General features: G+C 33.8%; 1 protein-coding gene across 8 annotated transcripts in view; it reads left to right on the forward strand.

The window, feature by feature from the left end:
* Positions 1 to 1,671: 1,671 nt before the first annotated feature.
* LOC133198023 (tight junction protein ZO-1-like) overlaps positions 1,672 to 26,781 on the forward strand; it is a 70,626-nt gene continuing 45,516 nt past the window's right edge. For 4 of the 8 annotated variants that reach the window (XM_061334173.1, XM_061334174.1, XM_061334175.1 and 1 more), the window contains exons 1-4: positions 1,672 to 1,951; positions 14,650 to 14,869; positions 15,619 to 15,712; positions 15,989 to 16,018. In XM_061334173.1, the coding sequence (XP_061190157.1) occupies positions 1,672 to 1,951; positions 14,650 to 14,869; positions 15,619 to 15,712; positions 15,989 to 16,018 (624 nt within the window). Of the gene's footprint in view, positions 1,952 to 7,284; positions 7,398 to 14,649; positions 14,870 to 15,618; positions 15,713 to 15,988; positions 16,019 to 20,636; positions 20,766 to 26,781 lie in introns of those variants that run through there. The other 4 variants (XM_061334177.1, XM_061334176.1, XM_061334178.1 and 1 more) reach the window with 4 other exon arrangements.

Here is a 26,781-nt window from a genome sequence, read left to right on the forward strand (position 1 = left end):
TTCTTATAGTTCATACTGTTGCAAATGAGAGGTTGAACACCATATGCAGGTGATAATGCTAATATATTCACTATATTGCTACATCAGTAAGGGAAGTTGACGACAGACAAGTTAAAACTATCACCTTCATCATGATGTTGTTCTCTGGTAAAACATCAAATATGATGTAAATCGATGTGTCAAACTCTGTTGTGTCTTTTATTTCGAGTTCAGTCATTGGATGTATCGAATCAACGTATAGGAGTGAATATGAATAGTGTCATGTTCTAAATTTTGAATTTACCGGGTGGGAGTAAATACAAAATTTAGAACCTGACAACTAATTGCCATGTTCTTAAATTTTGTATTTACTCCCACCCGGTAAATATGATCAGACTCTATCCTCGTAATCCTTATGATCCGGTTTCTATTTTAATTTAGTATGAAGTTGTCATAATTTCAAATGTCTGGTCTTTAATTTATTATGCGGATTGGTTGTAAATAGTTTTGAAAAGCCATACGTGATTAATTTTTGGAAAAATCTGCGATTTCAAATTTTCTGAAAGTTCTATGTAGTATCTTAGTATCCACCTTTGATTAACACCACTTTTCCAAAATGTCGTACAGTACTCGTCTGTTAAAATTTCTCCTTCGAATTCACTGCTGTAAATATATTTTTGAGGAAGGTGTTCAGATGCAAGAGGTTTTAATGCAGTATGAATTAAATTAAGATAACATGATCACTTTATTGATATGGCATCATTTTTCTCAAGTGACCACAACGTCATCTACATTCACCTCCCTTTTTCACCGGAGGGGGGGGGGTGTCCATTGTATTTGATTTAGTGTATCGTAATTATTGTATTTGTAAAATAAAAATAGGAGACATTTAATTAAACCGGGTAGGTGGTATCAGGAGGACCAAGAATGGGAGGGGGACTGGCCCCTATTTTCCCTTTTCCCCTAAGATTTGGGTCTGGACATTTCTCTCTCTCTCTCTCTTGCTTCAATTTTTTTCATGCCGCAATGTACTTTTTGCTTTTCAATCATTTTCTCTCTCCCCCCCCCCCCCCCTGCGGTGAAAAAGGGAGGTGTATCTAGTAAACACAAGTTCTAAGGTTACGTGCTGCAATGTATTTTTGTTTGTTTGTTTTTTTAAAAATCAGAAATCAGTATGCATGAAAAAATAAATTATGTTTATATAAGTAAAATGAATACGTTTAGCCAGGTGACAATGGGTGAATTAGCTCAATAATGTCCTGTAGAGTGATGGGTGGACAGCAGATGATAATTTCTTTAAGAATTTGGATTTTTATCTTTGCATCATTTTCAGGACCTGAATAACACTGTTTATGTCTCTGGTTCAATTAAAGAATTATATTGCAAAAATCTATGTCATCATAAGAAACATCGTTTTCGCTGTCATGTGTCGCTTTTTTGAGCGTCCACAGCTTCTCAAGAGGCGCTTGTGGGGTAACAAAAAATAATTCAATAATTCGTTTATTATTTTTTAAACTTACGTTTAAAAATTAATCTTAATTTATTTATATTAAAAGATATGTTGGGTTAAAATTTCAAGATATTATATGCGGTATAACAAGACAAAAAAAAAAAAGTTTGCTTTGATTTTCGTTTTTTGGAATTTTTCAGATTTACAATCTTAAAAATAGATTTTCAATCAAAACTTTCAAGATGGCGGGGAAACAAGGGGTATCGAGACTCCTAACCCGTCATAGAGCTTCTCTCGTCCGAGATTTAGACACGAATAAGATTTTACCTCACTTAGTGGCTAAAGAAGTTATATCCACAACCGAGGAGCGACAGGTGCTCGAAGTCAGTGACCCTCGAGAGCGTACAGAAGTTCTGCTTGACATTTTGGGAAAGAGGGGCTTGGGAGCATTTCACGACTTCTGCTCTTGTTTAGAGAAGGTTTCTCCTCATCTATTGACAGGATTTCTGTTAGACAATCCAGGTAAGTTCTATACAAGGAATTACTTTTTTATGTTCATGATTTAACCATTCTCAGTTTACAGATCACCGAACAAACAGAATAAACAAGTATTGTCTGTACAAAAACATAACAATATACAACTTTCAAACTTATGCTGATTTGAGAACAAGTTGTCATTTTGGCGATGGGAAAGATATATAATTTTATAACAAGAAATCATTTCAAGAATTGTGTGAATTGTTTGAATTTCAAAGCATTCAAAAAAAAAATATTGTCTTTTTTCCATACATCGGAGTTTAGCTGCAATAATGTAGCCCTCTCCGATTTTTTTTTTTTCTTGGGAGAGGGCTACAACTCCTTAGGATCTCCGTAATGGTGCAAGTGCGGGAGTGATTCACTACCGCAATGATTTCGGCTCAAATTATCAGTAAATGGGTATTTTATTGACATATCTTACCTGAACTCATAAAATGTAGTTATGCAAGACATGAATAGATCCAAAAATATACAGAACAATCCGTATATCGGTTATTTTTCGTGTATGTCAACATCCCAACTTAAATTTATCCGCCATGTTTACTGACCTTGATCGATTTTATTTTGGGACAACCAATGAGAATTCGGGATCTAGGGGAGCGGATCGTTCAGGATTTCCCTTATTTTAAGCATAAGTATCACTGTTTATGAAAAAATATCCCATGGAATGCTTTTATTTGTCGATGTTTAGTGATATTATACAACACAAACATTTATCAACACCTACATTTACTTTATCAAGTGATTCTAAATTTCAAGCGTAAGTCTCAGTACATCACGCGAGAACTGTCATGGCTGCTGAAGAGAACGACTGGTAAACACGCAGAATTATTTTACTTGATTTTCGCGTATAAAGGGCTATGATGTTGATAGTGAATAAAAATTCCGTCTTATTGGAAGTAAGTTGAATGCAAAAACAATTTATTTTGCCTGCAGTCGCCCGTATCTAAAAAATATATTTGCACCATTACGGAGATGCAGTGGAATTGTAGCCCTCTCCTGAAAATATCAGATTAAAAAAAATCGGAGAGGGCTACATTATTGCAGCTAATCGGAGTTATTTCCCTTGCATTAATACGCTTGCGACACTGCAAGCTTGTCAAAATGTCCATTCCAGCTGAATGAAGCTTTAGTTTGTTCTTTGTCCTATGAACTGATGTTTTGATTTTTATGTTTTGACATGGTTTTTATTTTAATTCTCTGTGTTCTTGTTGTTTTAATTATGACTGAAAATTGGCAACAAATTCCATATGTGAAAAATCTTCAAGTTAGTTGATTGTTTTACATAATGCCCTTGTTGAGAATATTTTACTCCTCTTTGGATGCCAACGATTGCCGGTGGAAGGTAGAGTAATCTAACTGACAAGCCCTTACCGCAGTTTAACAATACAATTCTCATACAGTTGCAGTGTAACAAATTGGAGAAGATCCGCTACTTGATCATTTCTGTCACAGCGATAAAAAAAATTACAGATTTAATTCAATCCTTTTATGTCTATAAGACTATCAAAAAATAAAGATTAGTAAAGAGCTGGTCTATCTGTAAATAACATGAATAAAGAGCAGTATAAATATTGATACTTATAGTAAAACTTTTGGATTGAACATTACCTATATATGAAAAATCAGATCTAATTATTGCCTTATACAGTAATTTTTTTATGTACAATTGATTGCAAATTCTTAGTTTATTTTTTAAAGTAGAAGAAAAAGAAGATTTCAACGTCCTTATATTCTACACAATTTTAAAGATTGGCAAGTACACTGTACACACGAAACTAAAGCCAGAGCTATAAGAGATGTGCATGGACTGATTTACTACATTTATTTTCTGCATTTATTATCATAATCTGAAACATGAAAATTACAAGCATTAATTCATTTATTAAAAGTGGTATGTACTTCACAGACTACACCTTGTTTTAAATTCAGATTTAACTACTCTGATGTACTCTATAGGTCATTCCATAAAGCTTTTAAGTGCGCAAGACAATTTAGAACCGAAGTCAAGAAACCTGCAAAATGAGAAAAAGATTGTTTCTTTTCACTTGCCAAATTTTGCTACAAAATTTTTAGCTCAACCTCTTAGTTTTGATTTTTCACTAGCATTTAGGAAATATTTCCTTTTATTTCCTTTTAATTTTAACACTTAGCTGCTTATATATTTAATTGCTGAGACCAAAATAAAGTCATTGTTTGTTTGGAATTACTTCCTGCCTCATTGAAATGACCCCTCCTGGAAAAAATTTTATTGACCAAAAATAAGATTTTTTTTTTAATTTAATCAGTCCTTGGTCTGTTATCATGCCACTCAAAACAATTAACATCAGATCTATGCAAAAACTGGGTTCTTGGTTGATGGGAGATACTTTTTACAAAAAGTATTCAGATTATTATCAACAGTTTCAATTTAAATTCAGTTTTGAAAAAGAAAAAAAAAGTAAGTTCCCTCCCTCCATCTTGGGTCTGAAACCTCCTAGGGGGCAATTCCAAGCAATTTTTCAAAGGATGGCCTGATATTTATAGTTCCAATTATTTTAGCTTTAGCTGTTAACATGGTTAAGTTTTCTCTAAAATTTTGTTCAGTCAATGTTATTGTGACTATGCAGACACGAAATGACCAAAAGCTTTGATTGATCCAGATTGATCGATGCTTAATGGTCTTTGTCTGCACATAAAATGAGCAGTTGTTGACCAGAGTAGATCCTTTCTGTGGGTTATATTTGTCATTTAGTCACTTGATGATAGAAAAGATGTGCATCTAGGTGATCGATTATGATGGAGTTTTACTGCAGAAGGGTCAGTCTGATGGTTTCTCTGTATAATCACATGCAATTTATTATGGCAGATCTCTGTGAATTAATTATATATTTATTGGAAGTAAAAGCATTTTTTATTGTGGTCCGTATAATATTGTAATATGATATACAGTTGAACTTTGGTATCTCGAACACCAATATCTCCAATAACATTGATACTCATGTATGTGTACATAAATTGACATATACTCAAAATTTAGTGCAATTACTGTTTATGGAGTTGTTGATGTAATCATGAATTAGCGCAACACACATCCACTCGACTTTTGTATTCATTAATGACTTCTTAATGGTATTCAAAAATAAACAAATCATTGTCTGTGCCAAACCCGCTAAAATATGAAGCCTGGTTTTTTAAGTCATATATGGCATATTTTTTATTAGTTCAGACTAACTAAAATTAAAAAAGATCTTTCTATTTGTTTTATTACTTTATATAAAGATAGGACTTTCCTGTAAATTACACAATTTAAATCAATCCCGTTTCAAAGATATTAGAAATTTAAAACAATAACCAATTTATTTACTGACTCCGCATTTAAATAACAGACACAGTTTAAAATCAATTTAACTATGGTAACATGAGGTTATTCAAATTGAAAATCGGTGAAAATTTCAATTTGAACATAAATATTATGTTTATCAACACTCAATCTCGTATTTTTATTTATTTTTTTTAAGTTTAGATACGCCATATATAGCTTTAAAGCACAGGTACAGTAACTGTATGTAGAAGTAATTTGGAAGTCTTGGTCACTTCTTCTTAATGAATTTGAACCTTGATAACTAGAAACTTTGGATATCTGGAAGTTTTTCTTGGTCGCTTCATGTTTGAGATGAAGTGGTTTGATATGTATCATTGCGATAGTGTTGCTTAGACAATGCCAATTTTGTGATAGCTCTATGACAGTGTTAATTTTATAAAAAGTTTAGAAGGTTGATTGATTGATTGTATGTTGTTTTAGGTCCCATTCAAGAATTTTTCACTCATATAGAGACGATGTCACCATATACCGGTGAAGGGCTTCAAATTTAGACCTGTACTCAGCACTCAGGGCCATTTAGCAGTGAGGGTACTTTATTGTACCAATGCCCACTGTGTCATATGGGACCTCTGTTTTTAAGGTCTCATTCAAAAGACCAGTGACTTTCACTTCTAGTTCCAGGTGCGTGGCGAAGAAACAGTCACTTTACCTATATCAGGTTTGACGTGGTTCGGCGAAAGAGAATTGAACCTGGGCCTTTTGATCATGAAGCAAGCACCCTACAACTAGATCAGTTAAAAAAATGTTTAGAAAGGTGTTTACCTCTCTGTCATTGGAATTTAAGGCAACAAGTAAATTGTACCCTGTGTATTGGCTTTATCCATGCAGCATTTAGCTTTGGAATGTGTGCATGGACATGTTTTTAAGTGCATTACATTCAAAGTGTAAGGTCATTTGGGAACTCTGAAATTTCACACTGTATAAAGCCCTAAAATAGTTGCTAGCTCCGCATGCTTGAGGTTTTCATGTTTTCTGTATGAAATCAGAATTTTAATTTTTAAAAATTGTTAAAACATAAATTGTCAGTCTTCTTGAAAATTGCCCATTTCTACACAGAGAGTTGAATTACCAGAAATTTGCAAAGGAAAGTATGAAAGCTTTTTTAAACAACTTTTTTTGGAGAATGATTTTGCTTTCATTTGCAGCCATGAATTTGAGAGAGAGAGAGAGAGAGAGAGAGAGAGAGAGAGAGAGATATTTAATGGTGCCAATTGTATATCTTCAATATATACATGTACCACATGATAATTTCAAAGGCAAGATCATGTGCATATTTCCCCATTTTCATAAAGGGAAAAATTGATAAAGCATTTCAGGACAGGGGAAGTTTACATTGAAATTTTTCTCTTCTTATTTGGTTTCCAATATTATTGAAAGTTTTGAATTTTTGTTTTCAAAAACAAATGAGAAAACTTACAGATAAGACTTTAAATAAAAAGTATATAAGAATGATTAAATAAAATCTACAGATAAAGGAAGTTCTGTCCATTATTCAGATCACCCAGGTATGTCCATGATAAAAGAAAGACCCTAACTTTTTTTGGTTTCTGAGATATTCCCCAGTTGAGGGCAGTATGCATCACTTGACTGTACTAAGTGATAGCAGTAAATAGTATAATGTCATGCTAACTATTCATTTGTGATTCTATAAATGAAATTATTCTATGACATTGTATTGTGTATGGAAAACTTTTGAGAAGGTCCCTAATTGCATGGCCCCCCTCTCTCTCTTGTCTAGGTGAGATAGTATACAGGCGACTCAGTGAAACCTACACACACACAGGTAAATCTGGGTCAGAGACGCCTCGTAATTTTCAAATCTTCACTAGAGAGACAATTAAAAGGAAATTTTTTTTTTATTAAAAAAAGTTTCTGGTGAGAGTGGACACAGATTTTTTTCCAGCACTTCTGAAAGACGACAGTATAGTGTTTGCAAAACAGATTTTGTGCTTGAGGAATTAAAACATTGACTGTTTGCGAAGTTTAAAAGACAGGCTTTTGAATTTGTTTTGTTTTTAAATCGAGCACCGGGTTACATTTGGAAGGCTGTTGACATTTGAAGTGCAGGTAAGGGGAAACGATTTGAGTTACGTTACTATCTCTAAAGTGTTTTCTCTTGGTTTGGTTTTGTGATAATTAAAAGAAACGAATATTTTGCATGATTTAAAGTTGCATATTGAAGAAGAAAATATTTTGCCGAAAAGGAACTTATATATTTTTCAAGATAGGCTGCAAATGCAGCTGTGAAAATCTTGAACATGAAAATAATGTTGTCTGCATGCGGTAAATTGTAGAGTAATGATTAATTTTACATTTGATGATTATAATTGCTAATTGTATTGTACGCTGACACATATTGATAGATAATATATGTGATATTTAACACTGATAAATTGAATATTATCTTATTACATACGGAAATTGTGACAGATGTCTTTAAAAAACACAATAACAAATAAAAATTAAAAAAAACCCAGTGAAAAGTATATTATTGTGTCGGTGTGCATTGTAATGAATTTCTGCACTCATGCAGTTCAATGTGCACTAGATATTCCTGGCTTTATACTATGGTAGTAAAAAATGGATGTAGATTAAATTTGTAACCCTGCAGGCACGGCATTGTAGACTTAAATAAAATTAAACTACAAATGCTGGAGACAAAGCACATTTGTAAACTGTAGTAAATATATAGGCCTACTTGTTTTGGGGTGTGTTTGCCAGTTTTAAGGGCAATTAAGATGCAATCTGTAATTAATTAATGCATGTCATTAATTGCAGGTCAACCTTTGTTTTAATTAGATATTCAGTGTATTTATCTGGTTGTCTTGTCTTCTTGTACTCTCAGAATAGCAACAAATGCTCCAGAGGTTGCTTTCTGTTCAATTCGGGGTGATGACAACAAATGGGTGAAATAGAAAATATGTAGTCAACCTAATGTTGTTTTTTTTTATTTTTAAGTGTAATTAATTGAAGTAATTATAGGTAATGGATGGAGAAAAAAGCGATAAAATTTGCCTGCATGTTCAGCTGTGTGCACCATTTAATCTTCATTTTTTTTCAATCGTTAAAGTTTTTGCTACGAACATTTGTTCATCTGGAGACAAGGTGGAAAAAAAAATGCATTTATTATTCAAGAAAAGTTTTTCTTCTCAATTTTAACAGGAGTTTAAAATTTTTTGGTACGATAAATCAGTTCTTGGTGTGTATTTTTAGATAAAATGCACTGCAGTGAAATTCAGCGAGATACAGATAAGATTTTTACCTCCCTTTTCCTTTCAGATTTTCCCCTCTCCTTTCATCAGTGTCACGCTTATTTAAGATCTTGCTATCTGGGGGGTTCTTCCAGACTCAGATAAATGATAAAAAATTCCAGTCTGTAAATTTTCCTTTTTATATATATATATTAAAAAAAAAAAATAAAGATATGAAAAATTCTGCTGTAATTCATAATGTCTTCCAAATTAAAGTTGACACCTGAGGTTGTGGGGGAGAGGGGGAGGGTTGTGGTGTTGGTGGTGCAGTAGCAGGGTGTTTGTTATACTGCTAACCAGGAGGTACATACATGTACAGTAAAACTTGTTTAATCTAGGTGTCGTGTATTCCAAAATCTTGCCTATTACGATCTTAAATTGAAGTCCCTTTCAGTTAATTCAGTTGTTTAAAATGTTTTTCTAATTGATAATGTCTAATCCAGCCAATTTCCATGCAACCAGTGGTGTCCAAATAAGAGAATTTTTACTGTAATCATTTTTTTTGGTACTATACATCATGTACATGGTGGTAGATACTGCATTTGAAACAAAATGACAGCCCCCTTGCAGGCTCACATATGTGTATCTTTCCAAGTGTCAGAGTCTTCTGTTGTCAAACAAGGAACTTTTTTTCGTTTTAGAGATAAAAGTCCTACACCAGCCAGATATCTTTGTGTTCTTTTTAAATGATGAGCTAAAATGTCTCCTTGATTGTTTACATTCCATGTCAGTTGTGTTCTTGTCATGATAAGGGAGTCAAGCAGCCCTCTAAAACGTAACAGTAACCCCTGATAAAAGAAGAATTAGTGTCTATTGCAGTTGTTTGAGCGTATGAACTTGACAGTTGTGTTTTGAGGAAAATGTTGCGGCAAGTCACTGATATTAAACAGAACATGATATAGAGCCTTTAGTCAGATTAGTGCTCCAGGTGATTACATGATTTCTAATTAAAAATGGAGAAAATACCTGTAATTTAAGGACATCTGGCTTGTGGCTTAAGAAAATTAAAAAAAAAAAAGAAAGAAGATTTTTGTTTTTTTTTTTAAAGAAAAGTTTAAATCTGTTTTGAAGAACCTGAATCAGAATTGAACCTTATGCAAGATAATTGACTTCTTGGAGGAGAGAGAGATTAAAGAAAAAAAATTATTATAAAGGAACATTATCAAAATTCTCATTAGGTTAGCTCTTTTCCTACACGTTTACATCTGACAGTTTCCTTCTTAAAACTCGACATTTACTATTCTGAGATTTTTCCGTCTTCATAAACTTTTCACATGACACTGTATAAACCCATTAATTCAGTCAAATTATGCGTGAAAATTTACAGATTGCCTGTGCTATCAGTGTGTAATTTTTTCCTATCTCTACACAAGTAATTTGGATGGCTGGATTCATTTATTATAGGAATAACACACCTGATAGGACATGGAAATTAGATTCCCCTGATCTGCGGAAATATGCATACCACTGCATTTCTTATGAATTAATTAAATATTGTGAATGTCCACAGGGCGATATAATATAATACATAATTCAACTAACATTAAGTCCCCTAGAAGTATCAAAAAGGGTGAGGGGCAAATTCTGGATTCTCCCTTGCACCTGACCTAGTGCTTTCTGCAATACCTGTAATATTGCATTAATTAGTCTGTAAATTAATTGGCATTTGCACTCCATGACATGACCAGAGTCCCTGTATAATGGTCTGATCTATTTTGGTGCTCATTCTTTGTGACACTGGTGTATAATCCTGACTCATTTCCCCCCTCCACTTTTATCATGTGTGGTGCCTTTGTCTTCTGTGGTTTTGGTCTATCTTGTGGTAGCCCCTTGCAGCATTTCTAGGTATTGGTGCAGTATAAGGTGTAAACTGAAGGATAAGTCAATCTGGTTACCTTAGAAGCTTTGATGTTCAGTTATTCATAAGGTGTGTAAGTTTTGGTCATTAATAAGTTGTTCATGTTCAGTAATTTGTACTAAGTAGGTGTTTATTTTTTGCAATTTGTAAGGTGTTCATGTTCAGCTATTGTAAGCTAGCTGTTCATGTTCATTTTATATAAATTTCTAAGATGTTCATGTATGGATATTTGTAAGATGTTATTTGTAAGGTTTCATTACCACCTGGTAGATGTTCATGCTGGAAGAAATGTCGATGAGTTCACAAAGATTTCAAATATTTAAAAAATTATTTAGAAAAGGAGGTTCATCGTTCATGCAGAGTTGAAATTTTGCTAGGAAATTTTCATTGCTTCCTAAAAAGAAGTCTGAGGAAGATGAGATTTCATTTCTGATTCACCACAAGTCATAGACAGCAATTTTAGTTAAAGAGTACATAAAAAAGGCTAAATCTTCATGGTGCATGCATTGAATTAAAAAAAAATGCTGATTTGAAATGTTCCATTGAATAATTATGCAGGTGGTAAGGAATGGGCTACAACTTTTGATTCTTCCATTGAATGATGAACATGCACATTTTCACTGAGTTTTAGAAGGCTTTGACCCCATCCCCCACCCCCACCCTTCTTAGAATCGAGAATGCATTAACCTTTGATATACTTTCAGGGTTGTCCCTGAGACCTGGGGCCAGGAATTTCCCCGCCTAAAATGATGTAATACCCTGGTTATTCTGGTATTCCTCCTATACTCCTCATTAGGGAAGGAACCCCAGATCCCCTTTTACTTTTTAAGTGCCCCCTTCTATTTCAGTTCTTAGGGACAACCCTGTTACTTTGGGCATTTGTCTGGTACTTTACATGGAACTCTTTTTTAGAAAAAAGAACATTTTGTCTGTGCAATGTTGACAGAAAGTTTTAGATTTTAAGCCCTTTCTTAAGCTACCTGAATGCAGTAATTAAATTCGAATATGAACACTACTTTATGTCTTTTATAACAGGTATAATGTCTTCTAAACAAAAATAATCTTCTTTAAGGTACAATATACAACACAAAAAAAACTATATCTGTAGATCTAAATGCATTTAAATGGTTAAGGAGAATTGTAAGAAAGTATAGTGTGTGAGAAAAAAAAACAGTCTTTGTGGCTTACAAGTCCTGCAAGTATTATTTTACATAGAGTTGTTAGCGGCTGTGTCTGTTCTTTTGCTGAAAGGTATTGAAATGGAACGCTCAAAGTGAAAATTGAGCCTAATTTTTGTTGTGATATTTTTGAGGATAAATGCCTTTAAGGTGATTTTTTTTTCATAGTTTTTTGTGTATGAATCATCTTGATTTCTGAAATTATTCATATTGCAATATTTTTTAAAGAGGGTGACTCAAATTTTGGGGGAAGGGTCATGGAGATTTAAAATTGATAGAGAAAAAAGTAATTTTTCAATCTGCGTATACATGTGGCTTGCAGTATATGTGCATATAATGACCAATTATAATGACTATGTTTTGCTGTATTTTCTGATGATAAGCAGAGGAAAATTGTGTAAGAGAGCTGGAAAAAGGCCGAGAAGGACCAGTCTTATTTTTTACTCTCTGCCCACTTTGGGTGTTGTATTATTCTATACATTACCAGACAGGTACTGTTGAAAATCCCAGTATAGTCAAAAGACATAATTGTTTTATGTAACAGCATAAGGCACTTTATTAGGGCCCCGCTCTGCAGGTGCCCTATAGTGATCAGTCTAGCTGTCCCTCCATCCATGTCAGAAGCATATCTTCTCTCTCCTTGGCTCACTTTGGTTTAAACTTCACCCACAGAGTGTAGGTAAGGGGTTTGCAGTGACCTTAAACCAGTTTTTTAGATGAAATGTCAAGGTCATAAAACCTCTCTGTAAAGTACTTGCCTGGAGCATATTTTCTTTCTTCTTTGCCTAGTTGGGTTTATACTTCATCCATAGAGTGCCTCTGAGTAGAGGGTGTGTGGTGATTGATAATTTCCTAAATAAAAGTTCAAGGTTAAAAAAAAAAAAACCTTTGCATAAAATCCTTCTCAAGAGCATATTTTCTCTCCCTTTGGTACAGTTAAGCTCATCTTTCAGACATATAGTACCTGTAGGTAGAGGATGTGCAGGGACCTTGAACCAATTTTTTAGTTGAAAGGTCAAGGTCAGAAAACGTCCTTGTCTGGAGCACATTTTCCCACTTGGACCTATCTGGCTCAAGCTTCACCCATAGAGTGCCAGTGGGTAAAGGGCGTGCAGTAACCTTTAGACAACTTTGCTTAAAGTGGGGCCCTTTGAGATGGCCACCATCTCAACTATGTCTAGTTATTGATATAGTCTGTTCTAATGAATTCAGTCATTAAGGGAATGAGTGACTGCAGTAGCTTAAAGAGTGTCCACAGAAGCATCATCAGCATAAGAAAATAAAGAATGATAAACTTTGCCAGGATTGCATGGAGACATTATTGGGTCCCAGTGAAAGAAATGGAGTTGGGTTTGATCTGTACAAATAGTACAGATCAAACTTAACACTTTGTCAGTGTAAACCAGAGAATAAATATGGAAAGGAGAGACTCCTGGGGAACAGCAGGGGGTTGGGATGGGGAGGAGGAGGAGGTAAAATCTATAGCCACAGGGTACATTGGAAAAAGAGACTCCTGGCTGCAGGGGAGGGGGCAGGGGGAATCTCGTTGTGACAGCCGAAATAAAAGGGCAGGATCTAAAGAGGCATGCAGTCAAAACAAGAACTGATGAAGGGGTATCATGAGAAAAGGATTAAGGATGAATGACCCATTTGCCAAGAGAGATAACTCAATAATTGAAAACACCCTGCATTTCATTTATTTTTTTTTTTCATTTTCAGCAATAATTTGGGTTGAATTTTGCCCTGTAATGTATTTCAATTCTATTTAAGTAAACAGATGGGCAGAGGGTTATTCTGCTTAACAAGCAAGGATATGAGAGTTTATTCTGCAGGTCAAGTTTCTGACCTTATACTGCAATAATCAATGTAACCTCATTTTTTTTACGAAATGTTTTTGAGAGCCTCCTCCTCCTCCCCCCCCCCCCCTCTTCAAAAATGGGAGGGCTTCAGTATTCCAGTTAAGTGATTCTGAGTCTCATTTGCTCAGAATAGAGTCTCTGACTTATTTGGCAGATTTGGGACAAACACTGACCTTTTTGGAATTGATAACTGGGGCACAGAGGCAGTGTAATAAAATTTCTTGTTCATTTGCCTCACTGATTTAATGAGTTATGCACAGTCTGAAAGATTCCTTAGATAATTTCCAAATTATGTTAATTACCCTATTACCCTGTGTTAATCTTAATTGGAATGCACCAAGTACGTTTGACACTGCACGTTTTAGTGCCCTGATCTTTTCTTTATACCACTTTCAATTGCCAACTCTGATTTTAAGATAAATGGTACTTCATGTTTCCTTTAATTTACAGAAAAATTAGTGTTGATGACATTTGACATGTGACATTCATTTAAATACTAAATGGCTCAGGGTTTTAAATGAGTTTTGTTAAAGTTCTTGAAATTCAATTAAAATAAAGTCAAAACTGTTCCCAGCAAATTGAAAATTTCTTTTATTTCATTACCGTCACCATTTCCTTATTTAAGTTTCATAATCTTAAATAAAAAAGCAAATAATGACACATAACCCCCCCCCCCCCCCCCCCCCCCCCCAAATTGGAGGTTAAAAAAAATGTTTGTTGTCTTTGAGAAAAAAAAAAAGAAATGCTTATTACAATTAGGTAAATAATAGAAAATAATAATTAAAATAAATTAAAAATTGGGAATATTAAGTTCAGAAGACACGTTCCTTGAATATCTGTTTTGTATCTCTTCGGAATTTATAAAAAGTTATGAAAAATTATCATCATCTTGTGATTTCTAAATTGTTATCCAAATGACTTAAAAAAGAAATACTCCAAAAATTATGATGTTGGCAATTCAAATGATTTCCAGTAGGATTATATAGGAAACACCACCCTCTGGTATCTTGCACAAATGCCTGGTAAGGTACCTCAATTTTTTGTGAGTAAACTTGTTAAAGCAGCAGTACTTTAATGACAAATTCTTGGGGAAAGTTATGTACTATTGAGTAATGTGTCATCTTTAATATGGTATACACTGTTAATATAATAAGTTATGAAATTTACTTTTAGGCAATCTTTCCCCTGATGGAGAGAAAAAGCCGACACAAGCCTTACAACTCAGTCTTGAACTCGCGCTCAATGAGCGAGATCTTATGCTGAGGGAAAACGCCAAGGCTCTCGAGGAACGAGATCAAGCAATCAGGCAGCTCGAGCAACTCAGGAGCGAGCGTAACTCAGCGTTAACGAGTCTAGAAAACATAACAGGAAAACCGTCCAAGAATACAAACTCGTAAGTCATAAGAAAAAGAAAATCTTAACTCAATGTTAATAGAAAAAAGGAAAAACATCCAAAAATATAATCTTGCAAGTGATAAAAAAAAAAATGAATAACAAAATTTTCAAAATTTGTTAAGATGTTCGTGAGGCATAGTGGGTAATCAACTATCATCCTTTTTAAGTGTTAAGTGCGTTTATAGTTATATAAAATTTGGAGTGAAAGGAAAATGGCATTTTGCAAAATATATGAAATGAATATTGAATAACATTCAATTAATGCATAGTTCAAATTACTAGACATGTCATTATTTATTTCAAAGTAAAAAATCCATTTACTACTTTATTAAAGTGCATGATCTTGAAGTTGCTTTTGAGGAAAAAATAAAAACCCAGTCATATATAACCTTTCAATAAAAGATTTCAGTTTTGAATGAATTCAACTTGCAACTTTTCATATACAGTTAATTGAGTAAGTATATACATATATAATATAAATTAAATAAGTAAGTTATAGCTAATACACTTATAATGAAATCTCTCTTACAGTGAAGTGATTTTCATTTTTATAATATTTTAAAGTTATTGTATATACTGAACATGACTTTATATCCAATCAAATTGTGTTGTCCCTGGCACTAAGCTATAAGCATGCTTTACAGTATTCATTAAGTTTGTGGAATTTCCTATCTTGTTTGAACTCCTGAGAAGTCATTGTTTGTATCTTAGTCTAAAATGATGACAAATTTTATTTGCTTCTCACAGAAAGTCAGCTGAACTTAGTCCTGCAACACTCAGAAAAAGTCAGAGACTTCTAGAGAAATTCAGAGACATGGAACCTGACACAGACCACGAAGATGTAAGTCCTACTTTATAGCCCCCCCCCCCCCCCCCCCCCCAAAAAAAAGTGACGTTTATATCTCTTCTGGTCTAAGAAATTGTCTTAGACAGTAAAATTACCTCTCCAACCCTGTTTTATCAGGAATTTAAAAAAAAAAAAACATTCATAAACAGAGACATTCCAGAAGTTGAACAGATCAGGAGACTTCTTAGAGTTGTCACCCTTATGCTAAGAGCTATCCATTAGTGAGTTAACCATTTGAAATATAGCCAATGTTTTAATTCATTATTGAAGGGCTTTGTGAAAAAACCTCAAAAAGTGAAGGTAAGCTTGTTAATTTGCATGATGTGACTTTTAACCCCCAAACCTGTCTTTGGTGTCATGAAGTTCAAATTTCATATTTTTTTTTCATGATTTTTGGCTTTATTACTAAAATGTAAAATAATTACTGATATATCAGCACATGCGGTGATAATTGATAGTCTTAAAATATTTAATACTGGTTTTGTTTTATGTAACTTTTTTGAGGTTTTAGGGTGGGATGAGGATTAAAAGAAATAGGACATGTGAAAAAAAAATTTTTTAGTCATTTTATGAATTTCATGATGTCATTGAGTATTGTATCCTGTTGTAAATAATTTGATGTACTTGTAACCTTAGTAACCTTTATCTATATGTTATTGGTCTGGATTGTCCCAATACTCCGCAGCTCTTCTAATTTATATTTTCTTCTCGCATGGAAATTATGTATTTTCTTTAATCCAATTAAATAAATTGAAGTAATAAAGCATTAAAAACCTGTGCTGGACTTTAAAAACTGTGCATGGTTGGCTTTGATTAATGATATTTATTTTTTGCATGCAGTATATAAATGGTGGGATGAATGGGGAAAATGGGAGGAAGAAAAAAGGGAGGAGTTGGAAGGAGGGTAAAGGGGGTGGGAAGAAGTGATGTAGGAAAGGGAGGAATAAGTAGAAAGAGAGGGAGGAAAAAGAAAGAGGACTAGAAAGGGAGGAGGAGGAAGAGAGGGAGGAGAGAAGAGGGGGTCAGGGAGGAAAGCAGGAAAAAGAGGATTAAGAAGGGAGGAAGGGAAGGAAAAAGAAAGAGGACCAGGAAGCAAGGAGGGCAAGAGGGGGAAGAGAGGGACAGGGAGGAAAAAGAATACTAGGAAGGGAGGAGGGGGAGGAAAAAGAAAGAGGACTAGGAATTGAGGAAGCGGAAAGAAGAGGGGTCAGGGAGGAAGAAGAAAGAGGGGTGGGTTAATTGGGAGGAGGGGATCCCTGTTCACCACCCTGACATTGATTTTATTGAATTTTGAATACCAGTTCATATACTAGAGTTAATCTGTTCATGAAGAATGTAAAAAACAAAATCCGTGCAGTAGTTATTATCCCTTTGCAATGAAGTTGGAGGGGCTATAGTAATGCGCTTGTGTGTTTGTGTTTGTGGGTGAGTGAGTGAGTGGATGCATAATGGAAGTTACACTAGTAATAATTAATGACGGGATCGATGTGCTCTTTTTCGAGGGGCACGATGCTCTACTTTGTTGTGCCCTTGTTTTGTCTATGGCATAAACTAATCGATGTTATAATGCAGAGTACATGAAATAATAGCAAAATGCAATTGCATTTTCAGATGAATTTCAAAACATTCACCACCTCAAGGTGAAGTCAAATTCTGAAGAGAAATTAAGAGAGTTTAAATAGGTATTTGATTTAAGTTTTCTGTAAAGGTAGGATTTCATGAGGCATTGCATTTCAAAAAAGACACATAATGATTCTTGTCTGTCTGCCTGTTAGAAGATGGTAATGATTAAACACTTCCTTCTGGTGACCACTATAAATATGATGTCAGAAATTAAAAAAAAAGGTTATACAATATTTCTGAAAAAAAAAATCTGTGTTCATTAAAAAAAAAAATCCTAGCCATACTCAGATTGAACAATATGAGACTTACTTAAAACATTTTTGGACATGATAATAATTAAGGACAAATTCTGATGTTTCAGCAGAAATTGTGGACAGCAATTAAGGGACCCATTATCAAGTTACGATAAATTTCTAATTCCAAGTCACACAAAATCTTGGGTGGGTTTGTGGTTTAGATGCTAATTGTGCTCTGTGTCTGGGCTGTATCAGTAAAACGTTGTCAGGACCCTGAAGTTCAGTGATAAAACTCTTCTAATTTGAAACTGTGTTATCAGCTTATTTAGCAGGGAAACAATTAAAATTACATGGCGGGACAGACTAATTTGAATTCATAATGAGAGGGGCACTGAAACAGGGAGTGAAGCTTAAAGTGTTGAATCTGCATTCGGAAAAAAAATATTTTAGCATATTTTCCAAAAAAAAAGTGCTATAAGCTTTAAACTTAAGTTTATGTTCTACAGTGATAGATAAATATATATACATCAATAAATAGGAGTAAAGAGTTGTTGATTGAAGAGAAGAAGAAATGCTGCCCATTATTAATGAACAGAATTTTTTTTTTCTAGAACATACTTGATGTATGATAGTTGCCATATTCAAGGTTGTAATAAGTTAATGGTTTTCTTAAAAAAGAAGTGAAAGAGAGAAATGTGTTTGTTTTACGAGTTTCCCCATTTCTTCAAAGAAGCACACATGAACATAGGTGAAAAAGAACAGTGCAGACCTGTGTATTATATCAATGGTCAGACACCTATTTCATCTGTCAATCCTTATTACGAACATGACAAACGAGGGGAGCTCAGATATAGGAATGTGTGTATAACAAGAAGGGGGCCTGGAGCAATGGAGAGAGAGAAAAAAATGTGTATCTCGCTGTCATCTGGTACTCAACACCTGTAGGGGCCCCCCTGGTACATGTATGTTCTAGAGTTCTATACCCATGTAATGTGACAAGGCACAGACCATAGGATTTCTTGTATTCGATGTTGGCTAGTGACCCAGAGAATTCAGATGAAGGTGTAAATCAGGGTTTTTTTTTTTCTTCATGTGCATGGACTTCCTAGCCTTGAGAGGTTTGCTGTCATGTCAAATCAGAATGATTGCTAAGCACGCTAAGAGCTCATTTTGATTTTTTTTTTTTTTTTTTTTGAGGGTGTGTGTGTACTTGGGATATAGTGCAACATTTCAGAGGAAGATCGTATAGAAGATTTTTAAAGAGATTCCGATTGTGAAACATCAGTTTCTTTGATATAGGGAGATAATAGTGAAAGGAGTGTTTTATTGAACATCTCAATTAACTGTTTGTTGTAAGATATGAATTTGGGAATCATGCATTTGCTCTGAAAAAAAAAAAAAAAACATTGATTTTATTTTTTCATGGAAATATAATTGAGGAACATTCGAGTGGGGTACTTTTATGTACATGAATTAAGACTAAAGACTTGAGAGTGTTTAAATGTGACAAATTTGGCTCCTTGATTTGATCAGGACAACTTGAAAACATTGGACTTTCAGAGTATTTTCGTGTGACCAGCTTGGCACCTGTTTAGAAGAGAGGAGTAAAACCTATATACACAAAAGGTTAACAAGGGCAATCTAAATACACTGAGCAAGCAGCTTTTAACCTTAGGATCAAACTTTTACTTTTATTCCTAAGGATTAGCCCTCTTTCTTTCAAGGGAGACTTTTAAAAATTTTTCCAGGCTGTAGTTTTTACATGGCAAGAAAGGACTTGTGTGTGTATATATATCTGTTAACGCAGAGTCGTGAATGAAATGTTAAACTGATTTCTTTCCCATTTATCTTTTCTTTTTTATCTTGCATGGTGATTGTTTTTGTTACGCAACCGTTTAAGAAAGTCTGGACCTTAATCTGTGGAGGAATTTACATTGTTTATTTGTTTGTTACCTGTGTGTTTACACCTGGAGGTTTTACCTGGATAAGGTGAAACTATTGTCATCCAGAAGTTATCCTCAGCAGGGAGCAGTCATTATTTCATTTGGAAGGAGAAGTCATTGTATCTGTGTAGATTGCATCACTACTTTACACTGTGCTATAGGAGAAGAAAGAATTACATTATTTAAAAGCCTTTTAACTGAATTTACTTGAAGAGGATTTTAAAGACTAAAGAATTGAAGTTCTACACAATCACTGAAATCTCTTTATGCCATTACGAATTTTGTGACTATCTCTCTTTATTTTTCTCGTTCTCTTAAATGGTATTTATTTAATACCTATATGTGAAATAGGCCTTGTTTTAGTTACAGTATTAGTACAAAGAGATTGACCACAAGACTACGGTGATATCTGATTAAAGGGACGTGTTTGGAGAGACTTTACTTTCAGTTTAAGGGTAAAATAGCATGTCTATGACTGTATTTAATAGATTCCTCATTGATGACACATGAAGATTTGGAAAGCTATTGGTGTGGAAATATCGACGAAGAATTCAATTTTTTTTTTCAATCCCCCACCTGAAAGGAATTTTCATTCTGCAAAGTTTGAAATTTTTTCATGTCTCCAGAAGTATTCTGTGGCCCCCCGAGAAGATAAAGATTTAAAAAAAATTTAATTGATTTTTTTTTATTTCCTTACCTGTGCATTAATTGTAATGATCTTGTAAATACCAGATGAAAGCAAAAAGTGATCTCACTGGCTGTGCATGGTGATAATTCAAAAGGTAAAAAAATATATGTGTGTGTAATATATTGCTCGTGACTAAAGTAACAATTTTCATTTGCACGGTGGAATTTTGTATACACAGATTTTAAATGGACTCTGGCAATGACTGACTGAAATATACAGTTTGCATAGAGAACATTATAAATAGGGAGGAAGACTGTTCATTGTGAAATGAATGTAAACAAAGACCCCAAATAGTAGATACCCACAAGGAACAATACAATTTCTACGTCTCCAAGGAACTTTGTATTCATTATAAGGAAGAGAATTGTGTGAGATTTTTTTTTGGGCATATATACACATAACCTTTATATGTCAAATATGTGAAAAATATACCTACAGAGAAGAAAGACTTATATTCATTGAAAATGCATCGGAATAATCCCTTGCGATGGTCAAAGAGTCTGTCAGACTTGAGAGCAAAGAACATTAATTTTTGGCAGAATGTCTTAGATTCTCAGGTAAGCATTTTGGAACTGTTACATTCTCATAACAGCTCTGCTGCATGTGAGTGTGACTGCCCATCAGAGAGGGTCGGGGGCCACCCGGAAGGGTAGTACACCCTACTGCACACACCGGTTGTGCACTTTTGGCCTCAAGAATCGGTCACTAATTTAAATTAACGTTTTGGTCTGTGGCTATATGAGAAATGTCTCTGACTTTCACTTGAAAATGTGCATGCTTGTAACTGGATTCTAAAAAAAGGAAATACTTTATCAGAGTATAAGAGAGGAAGGAATCCCTCTCAGGTAGAAGAATATTTTTGCAAAAATGAAAACTTTGTTAGAATTCTACCAGAATTGACCTTGTATGTCATATTCATTAATTGTTTTGCCTCTTCTTGTTTTTTTTTTTTTTTTTTTTTTTTTTAAAAATGTGCAGTACAGTAAATTTTGCATTTATCTCCAGACTTTAGACTGGACACATAAATACTATTGCAGGTGTCTTTTAATGACTTAATTAATTCAAAGTATAGGTAATTTCTGAATTCTTTCTGGTTTCATGATTTTAAACCATAATTGAGAATACATATATCTTGTATTTTTCTAAAACTAAGTCTTCAACATTTGGCACGTAAAGACGGATAAAAACCTTTCATTGCATTTCAATTTCTAGTGCCAAAATTTTAATTTTTTAAATACACTCCGGGCATATGTTAAGCTACGTGTAACATAAATAATTACTATGTATCATTGGACTAAATTATATTTAATAGGGAATTTAATGTGCAGGCTTTGTTCAGAGTGTATAGAAAGACTTTTAAATAAGTTCACTTCGGGGTATATAATGTACATAGTTGCCTAATCTACTAATGCCAGTCCATTATTTGATAGGGGGGATATTTGTACACATACCAAATAGCGCTTATCTTGTAGGTATGAAAGAGCAGAGTTGAGTCATTTGTTTATCAATAGAATGGATGTGATACCCTCCTGTCCCCAAATATTTTAACTTTGGGGATCCTCTGACAAAAGATTCTCAAACAAGAGTGTTGTCACTTTGCCATATCTCTGTGTCAGTTAGTCCTGCAAGCTGTAACAAAATTCTCAAGGCTGGAATTTCCGGTGTTTATTATTTTTATGATACAGGGGTTCTATGTCAGTTGATTGTTTTTAAATTTGACTGAAATTTTTATGGGTTATGTATGACATAATTGATTAATCAATGCTCTGACTTGCTAATCATTAAATGGGCTGAAATAAAACTTATAAAGGGCCCCAAATCAGCCACTTTTCCTTCACAAGAGTTAACCTGCAGTATTTACAGACTTATCCCCCTTTGTGTATATATATATATATATATACATTGAACACAATCATATTTCTAATAGCTAGTTTTGTTTCTTGTTTTAGTTTACGTCTTTATTCACTGCTGCTCTGTAAAAGAAAAGAAAATTTATAAAACTCTGTAGAAAATATCTTTAATATTATAATTGCTTGAAAAAAGTATTCCAAAAAATGAAGCTTCAATTTTTCAATAATGAAAAAAATTAGAAATTTCTGAAAAAAAAATGTTTTGCTTAAAAAAGTTTTGTGCAAAAGTTACGCAGTTAGAACAAGGAACATTTTGAAATGTAAGGACATCTAAAAAGTTGATTTACTGAAAATTAGTTACCCGGTATTCAAAAAGATAAAAATAAAGTAAACACGTTTATAAAAAAAAAAAGGTCTGTCTTCCTAAGTCTATTGTATGAATTGTGGCCATGTGTGTGAATTTGATTGAAAATTAAGATAGCATATTGAATGTAAAAAATTCTGACACATCTACATGTGCCATAAAACAAGATAAACCACACTGTTAAAGATCTGCAGCAAGATAAAGAGTTAATCATTGACCAGATGAGTGGATTTAATGAGTTGGTAACACAATTACAAGTGATGAAACAATTAAGATAAGGACTGACACACATATTTTAATGATCACAAATCTCAGGTGTGATTTAGTTTGATATTCTACAGGTGACAAGAAGATGTTATTTCATGGTGCCTGAGTCAGAATTTTTTTCTTTGTGTGTGTGTGTGTGTGGGGGGGGGGGGGAGAGAATGAACAATATTTAGTCAGCTAGGAGGTATTAAAATGCCAAGGTACAAACTTACAAAACTTACTAAGGTACAAAAGTTAAGGTACTTTTAATTTGTTGATTCCATCTACTTTACAATGTATTAAACACCCAGGACTGCCCCCCCTCTCTCTCTCTGTGTCTGTGTAGCCTCTTAATTGTTTACATGCCTTCAGCATGCCTATTTTCACCTGGTTATATAAAATACAGGTGAAGTAATAATTTTATGAGAGGGAAAGGTTTAAGGATGTCATTGTGTCTTCAGTGCATACCTGTGGGACACTCATGCGTAGCATTACAAATCTGCTAACCATTGAGGCCCCCTTAAGGGGAGGGGAAAAAATAAATAAGATGAGCAATATGCATGTATACCATTGACACAAAAACTTGCCAGGTAGATGAAAATTGACTAAAAAGTAAATTGAAATTGCAGGATGAATATATCGACCTTTATAAAAACTGTGTGTGACAGTGAGCAAGTATAGTGTCTGTCAAATCTCAGCAGGGGTCAGATAATTGTAATTAGGGAAATAGGGGTGTTAATTTGCCATAAAAATGCCAAGTGTATACTCTTAGATTACATCATGGGAACTTTTATCTGTGTTTTTTATGATGTGAAGTCCTGGCCTGTACAACTTTGGATGTAGTTTTATAAAGTTGATGTTTCAGTTTTCCAGCCTATAACTCAAAAGTAACTGTTCCAGTTATATTGTTAAAAAAAAAATCACTCCATGAGTTTGCTTAGTGTCATATAGAAGAAAGTAAATTCTAAAGGAACCTATAATGATTATTTAATTGAGAAAAGATGGGCCGAGGTAAGCGATATTGTTTTGAAACATGTTTGAATTTTGAATTGTCGCTATAAAGCCTTGTTAATATATCATATAGCCTGGTTCATCTATACCTACTGTGAACATTTGTAAATTATGCATAGATCCACCCTTCTGTATTGCAAGGGAGTAAGTGGTACAAATGGATGAGGTAGATTGCAATGGTACCAAGGTGATGTGTATTTGAAGGTCAAGCATTTTCTCCTTTTAATATCAACCCGGGAAGAAATCAGAAAATTGAAGATGCGTAGAGGGCACCTTGAACAATTTTTACTCTGTTTTTTCTTTCTGGGCCTCAGAGGGGTACACTTTTGATTTTAAACCTATATGTGTCGGCTCCAACTTGAAAAATGTTGCTATTAATTAATTTAAAAATTTTTTGGTTGATTCTGTTTATGACTCAATCTAGACCTGCTTTGCATAAGAAAATAATTTATCTGTTACACTATATTGAAACAATGTGACAGCTAAATTTTTATTTACTTTGTGCATTTGCACATCTGGTTGAACATGTATGGTCAAATTGTGTTTTGCCTAATAGATTGGTGTCTTATATTGTTTTGAGGTTATATTTAAATTATTGTGCAAATAGCTGACTTATGTCTCTCAAATTTAGAGATAAATGTTTGTTAATGTTTTTAAAAGAAATTCACTCGTGTGTTAATTTTTAAATTTTACATTGAAAATTGCTAAATACTGTTGAAATCTGAAGGTCATTCTAAAAAAGTTTCCCTCTCTGGGGGCCCCCTGATGATGACAGATAAGTTTTAAACTAAAAAAAAAAATTCAATCGCAGACTATAGACCATATCATATAGTGTTAATCTGCCACTGTCGGTGTGATGGTCCCATGTGTGTATTAGGGATATATGATAGGAAGTTAGATTACGTAGACCAAGGACTTTAATTAACAACAAGGACTTAATTTAATTAACAAGGAGTTTTAATTGTACCTCATGTAAGTCTTTAGCTTACCATGGTTACCGTAAATCAAAAACTATTATAATAAATATCTATATACCCCGGTATATTAAAATGTTTCACATGCATTGAATTTTTGTTAAAGAATGTAAAGTGCAAAGTTCTGCATTAATCATTCAGAAGTATTTTTTTTCATGGTATTAGTTTTATAGTTAATATACCTGTCGCAAAGAGCTATTAATGAAGAACCACAGAGCACCTTTGAGTTCCATAATTGATTGATTTCATACATCATGTAATTAAGGCATTAATAAAAGTTGTTTAAAAATCAGCTTACAGAACTTTGCAAAGAAGTTAGTGTAGATCACCAAATTTTTGTGATACCTTAATTTTTCATGAATTCTGGTTATTGTTTTACGTAATCTTTCGTAAAAGACTTATACGTGAGAAGAACATTTTTGTAAGCAGACTCGCTGCCCTTAAGAACAATTATGCGAAAATCAAGTTCTCTGAAAATAAAAAGTGATTTACAGTATAGTCAAATGGTCTCTTGGAGAAATCGTGGAATCTGTGATCCAGTGTCAAAATATTGGTTGTTTATTAATTCATTGTCAGAAGATTGTGCTTTTGAAGCTTTTTTATTTATGTGTATTTTAAAGAAACAAAATTTACTTGGCGTCGTGACAGGCAAACACATTTTGGAAACTTCTGCATTCGTTTGTTGTCATCAGTGATTGGGCCAAAAAAAAATAATAGTCTTGTTTCCTGCTACCAGCCTGAAAAAAATAGGGTCGGTAGGTAGGAAAATTATTTTATTTTATATTTTTATTTTATTTTTTTTCTGACAGCATTTTTTGGATATGAACTAATACAAGATAAAATTAAACATGTCACAGGTCAATATTGTCTTTTAAAATTGAATTTCATGTCTTTTTATGCACAACTCAAGTGGTATTTTTTGAAAGTCCATATTTAAAACAAGAATTTCATGAAATGCTTGTTTTGTGCTAACACGAAAACTGATTACGGTGACAGAACGATGAAATTCCGGAAATTCTCGATTTTTTTTCTTCCAAAACTTAAAAAAAACTTTAGGGTCTGGTGCAAAAAAATAGGGTAGGTCGGGTAGCAGGAAACAAGACTATTATTTTTTTTTGGCCTTATTCCAATAAATTGTCAGTAAGCTTTTGAAGTGTGCATGTCAGTCAAAAAGGACTAGATAATCCATACATGTATAGTGGATGTCTCTAAAGCTTGTTGATACATGTATTAAGACAATATGCACCCATTATGTTATATGATAAAATTTGGTTTGGCAATGTGTTTTCAATTTGAAAATAGATTCAAAGCAGAGAGAGAGAGAGTGAGATTGCTAGATTTAAACCTTTCAGCCAACAGGTCCAAATAAGAGAGAGAGAGAGAGAGAGAGAGAGAGAGAGAGAGAGAGAGATGCATGAAGAAAAGATTACTGGGTTTAAACCTTTCAGCAAAGTGAGATTGTGAGTCAGTTGTTGTTTTTCTGTCTGGCTGCCACAAGACTGCTCTCTCCCTGACAAAATCTCAGGGAGAATAGTTTATCTTGTTTACAATAGATTTAACCTTTAGTTGACAGAGGTGACCTTGTTTGAAAGTGAAGATGCTGATGTTTCATGTTGTCTTTGTATCTAACAAAAATTTTTTGGTACATATTAAATCATGACCTCAAATGAGTTCAAGCAATTTAATAGGGGGTACTTCTAGATCTTTCCTGGTGTTCATTATTATGATATTTATATTTGTTTTGGATATTAATTATAGTATTTTGTTGAATACATATTTAAAGTGTATATCTGAAGATCCATCATCATATGGTACAATTAGGGATACGTTTCCAATACGTTCTGTTATAGAATTTAGTTTGTTAATTAAATTAAATATGCAGATGTTTCAGTTACAGACCCTGAAACGTGCTACTACCCCACACGCACGCTGCACGAACGGTACACGCTCGCTACACGGTTTGCACGAAACGCTGCACGGTTTACACGAAACGCTACACGGTTTACACGAAACGCTTTGCACGAAAGGCTGCACGGTTTGCACGAAAGCCTGCACGAAACGCTTTGTACACGTTTCTCACACGCTTTGTACACGATTCTCGCACGCTTTGACCTCGATCTGGATTTTC

Source organism: Saccostrea echinata, unplaced genomic scaffold, assembly GCF_033153115.1.
Source record: "Saccostrea echinata isolate AGI-Se365-2 ecotype Australia unplaced genomic scaffold, CSIRO_AGI_Sech_v1 ptg000032l, whole genome shotgun sequence".
Classification (NCBI taxonomy): Eukaryota; Metazoa; Mollusca; class Bivalvia; order Ostreida; family Ostreidae; genus Saccostrea; species Saccostrea echinata.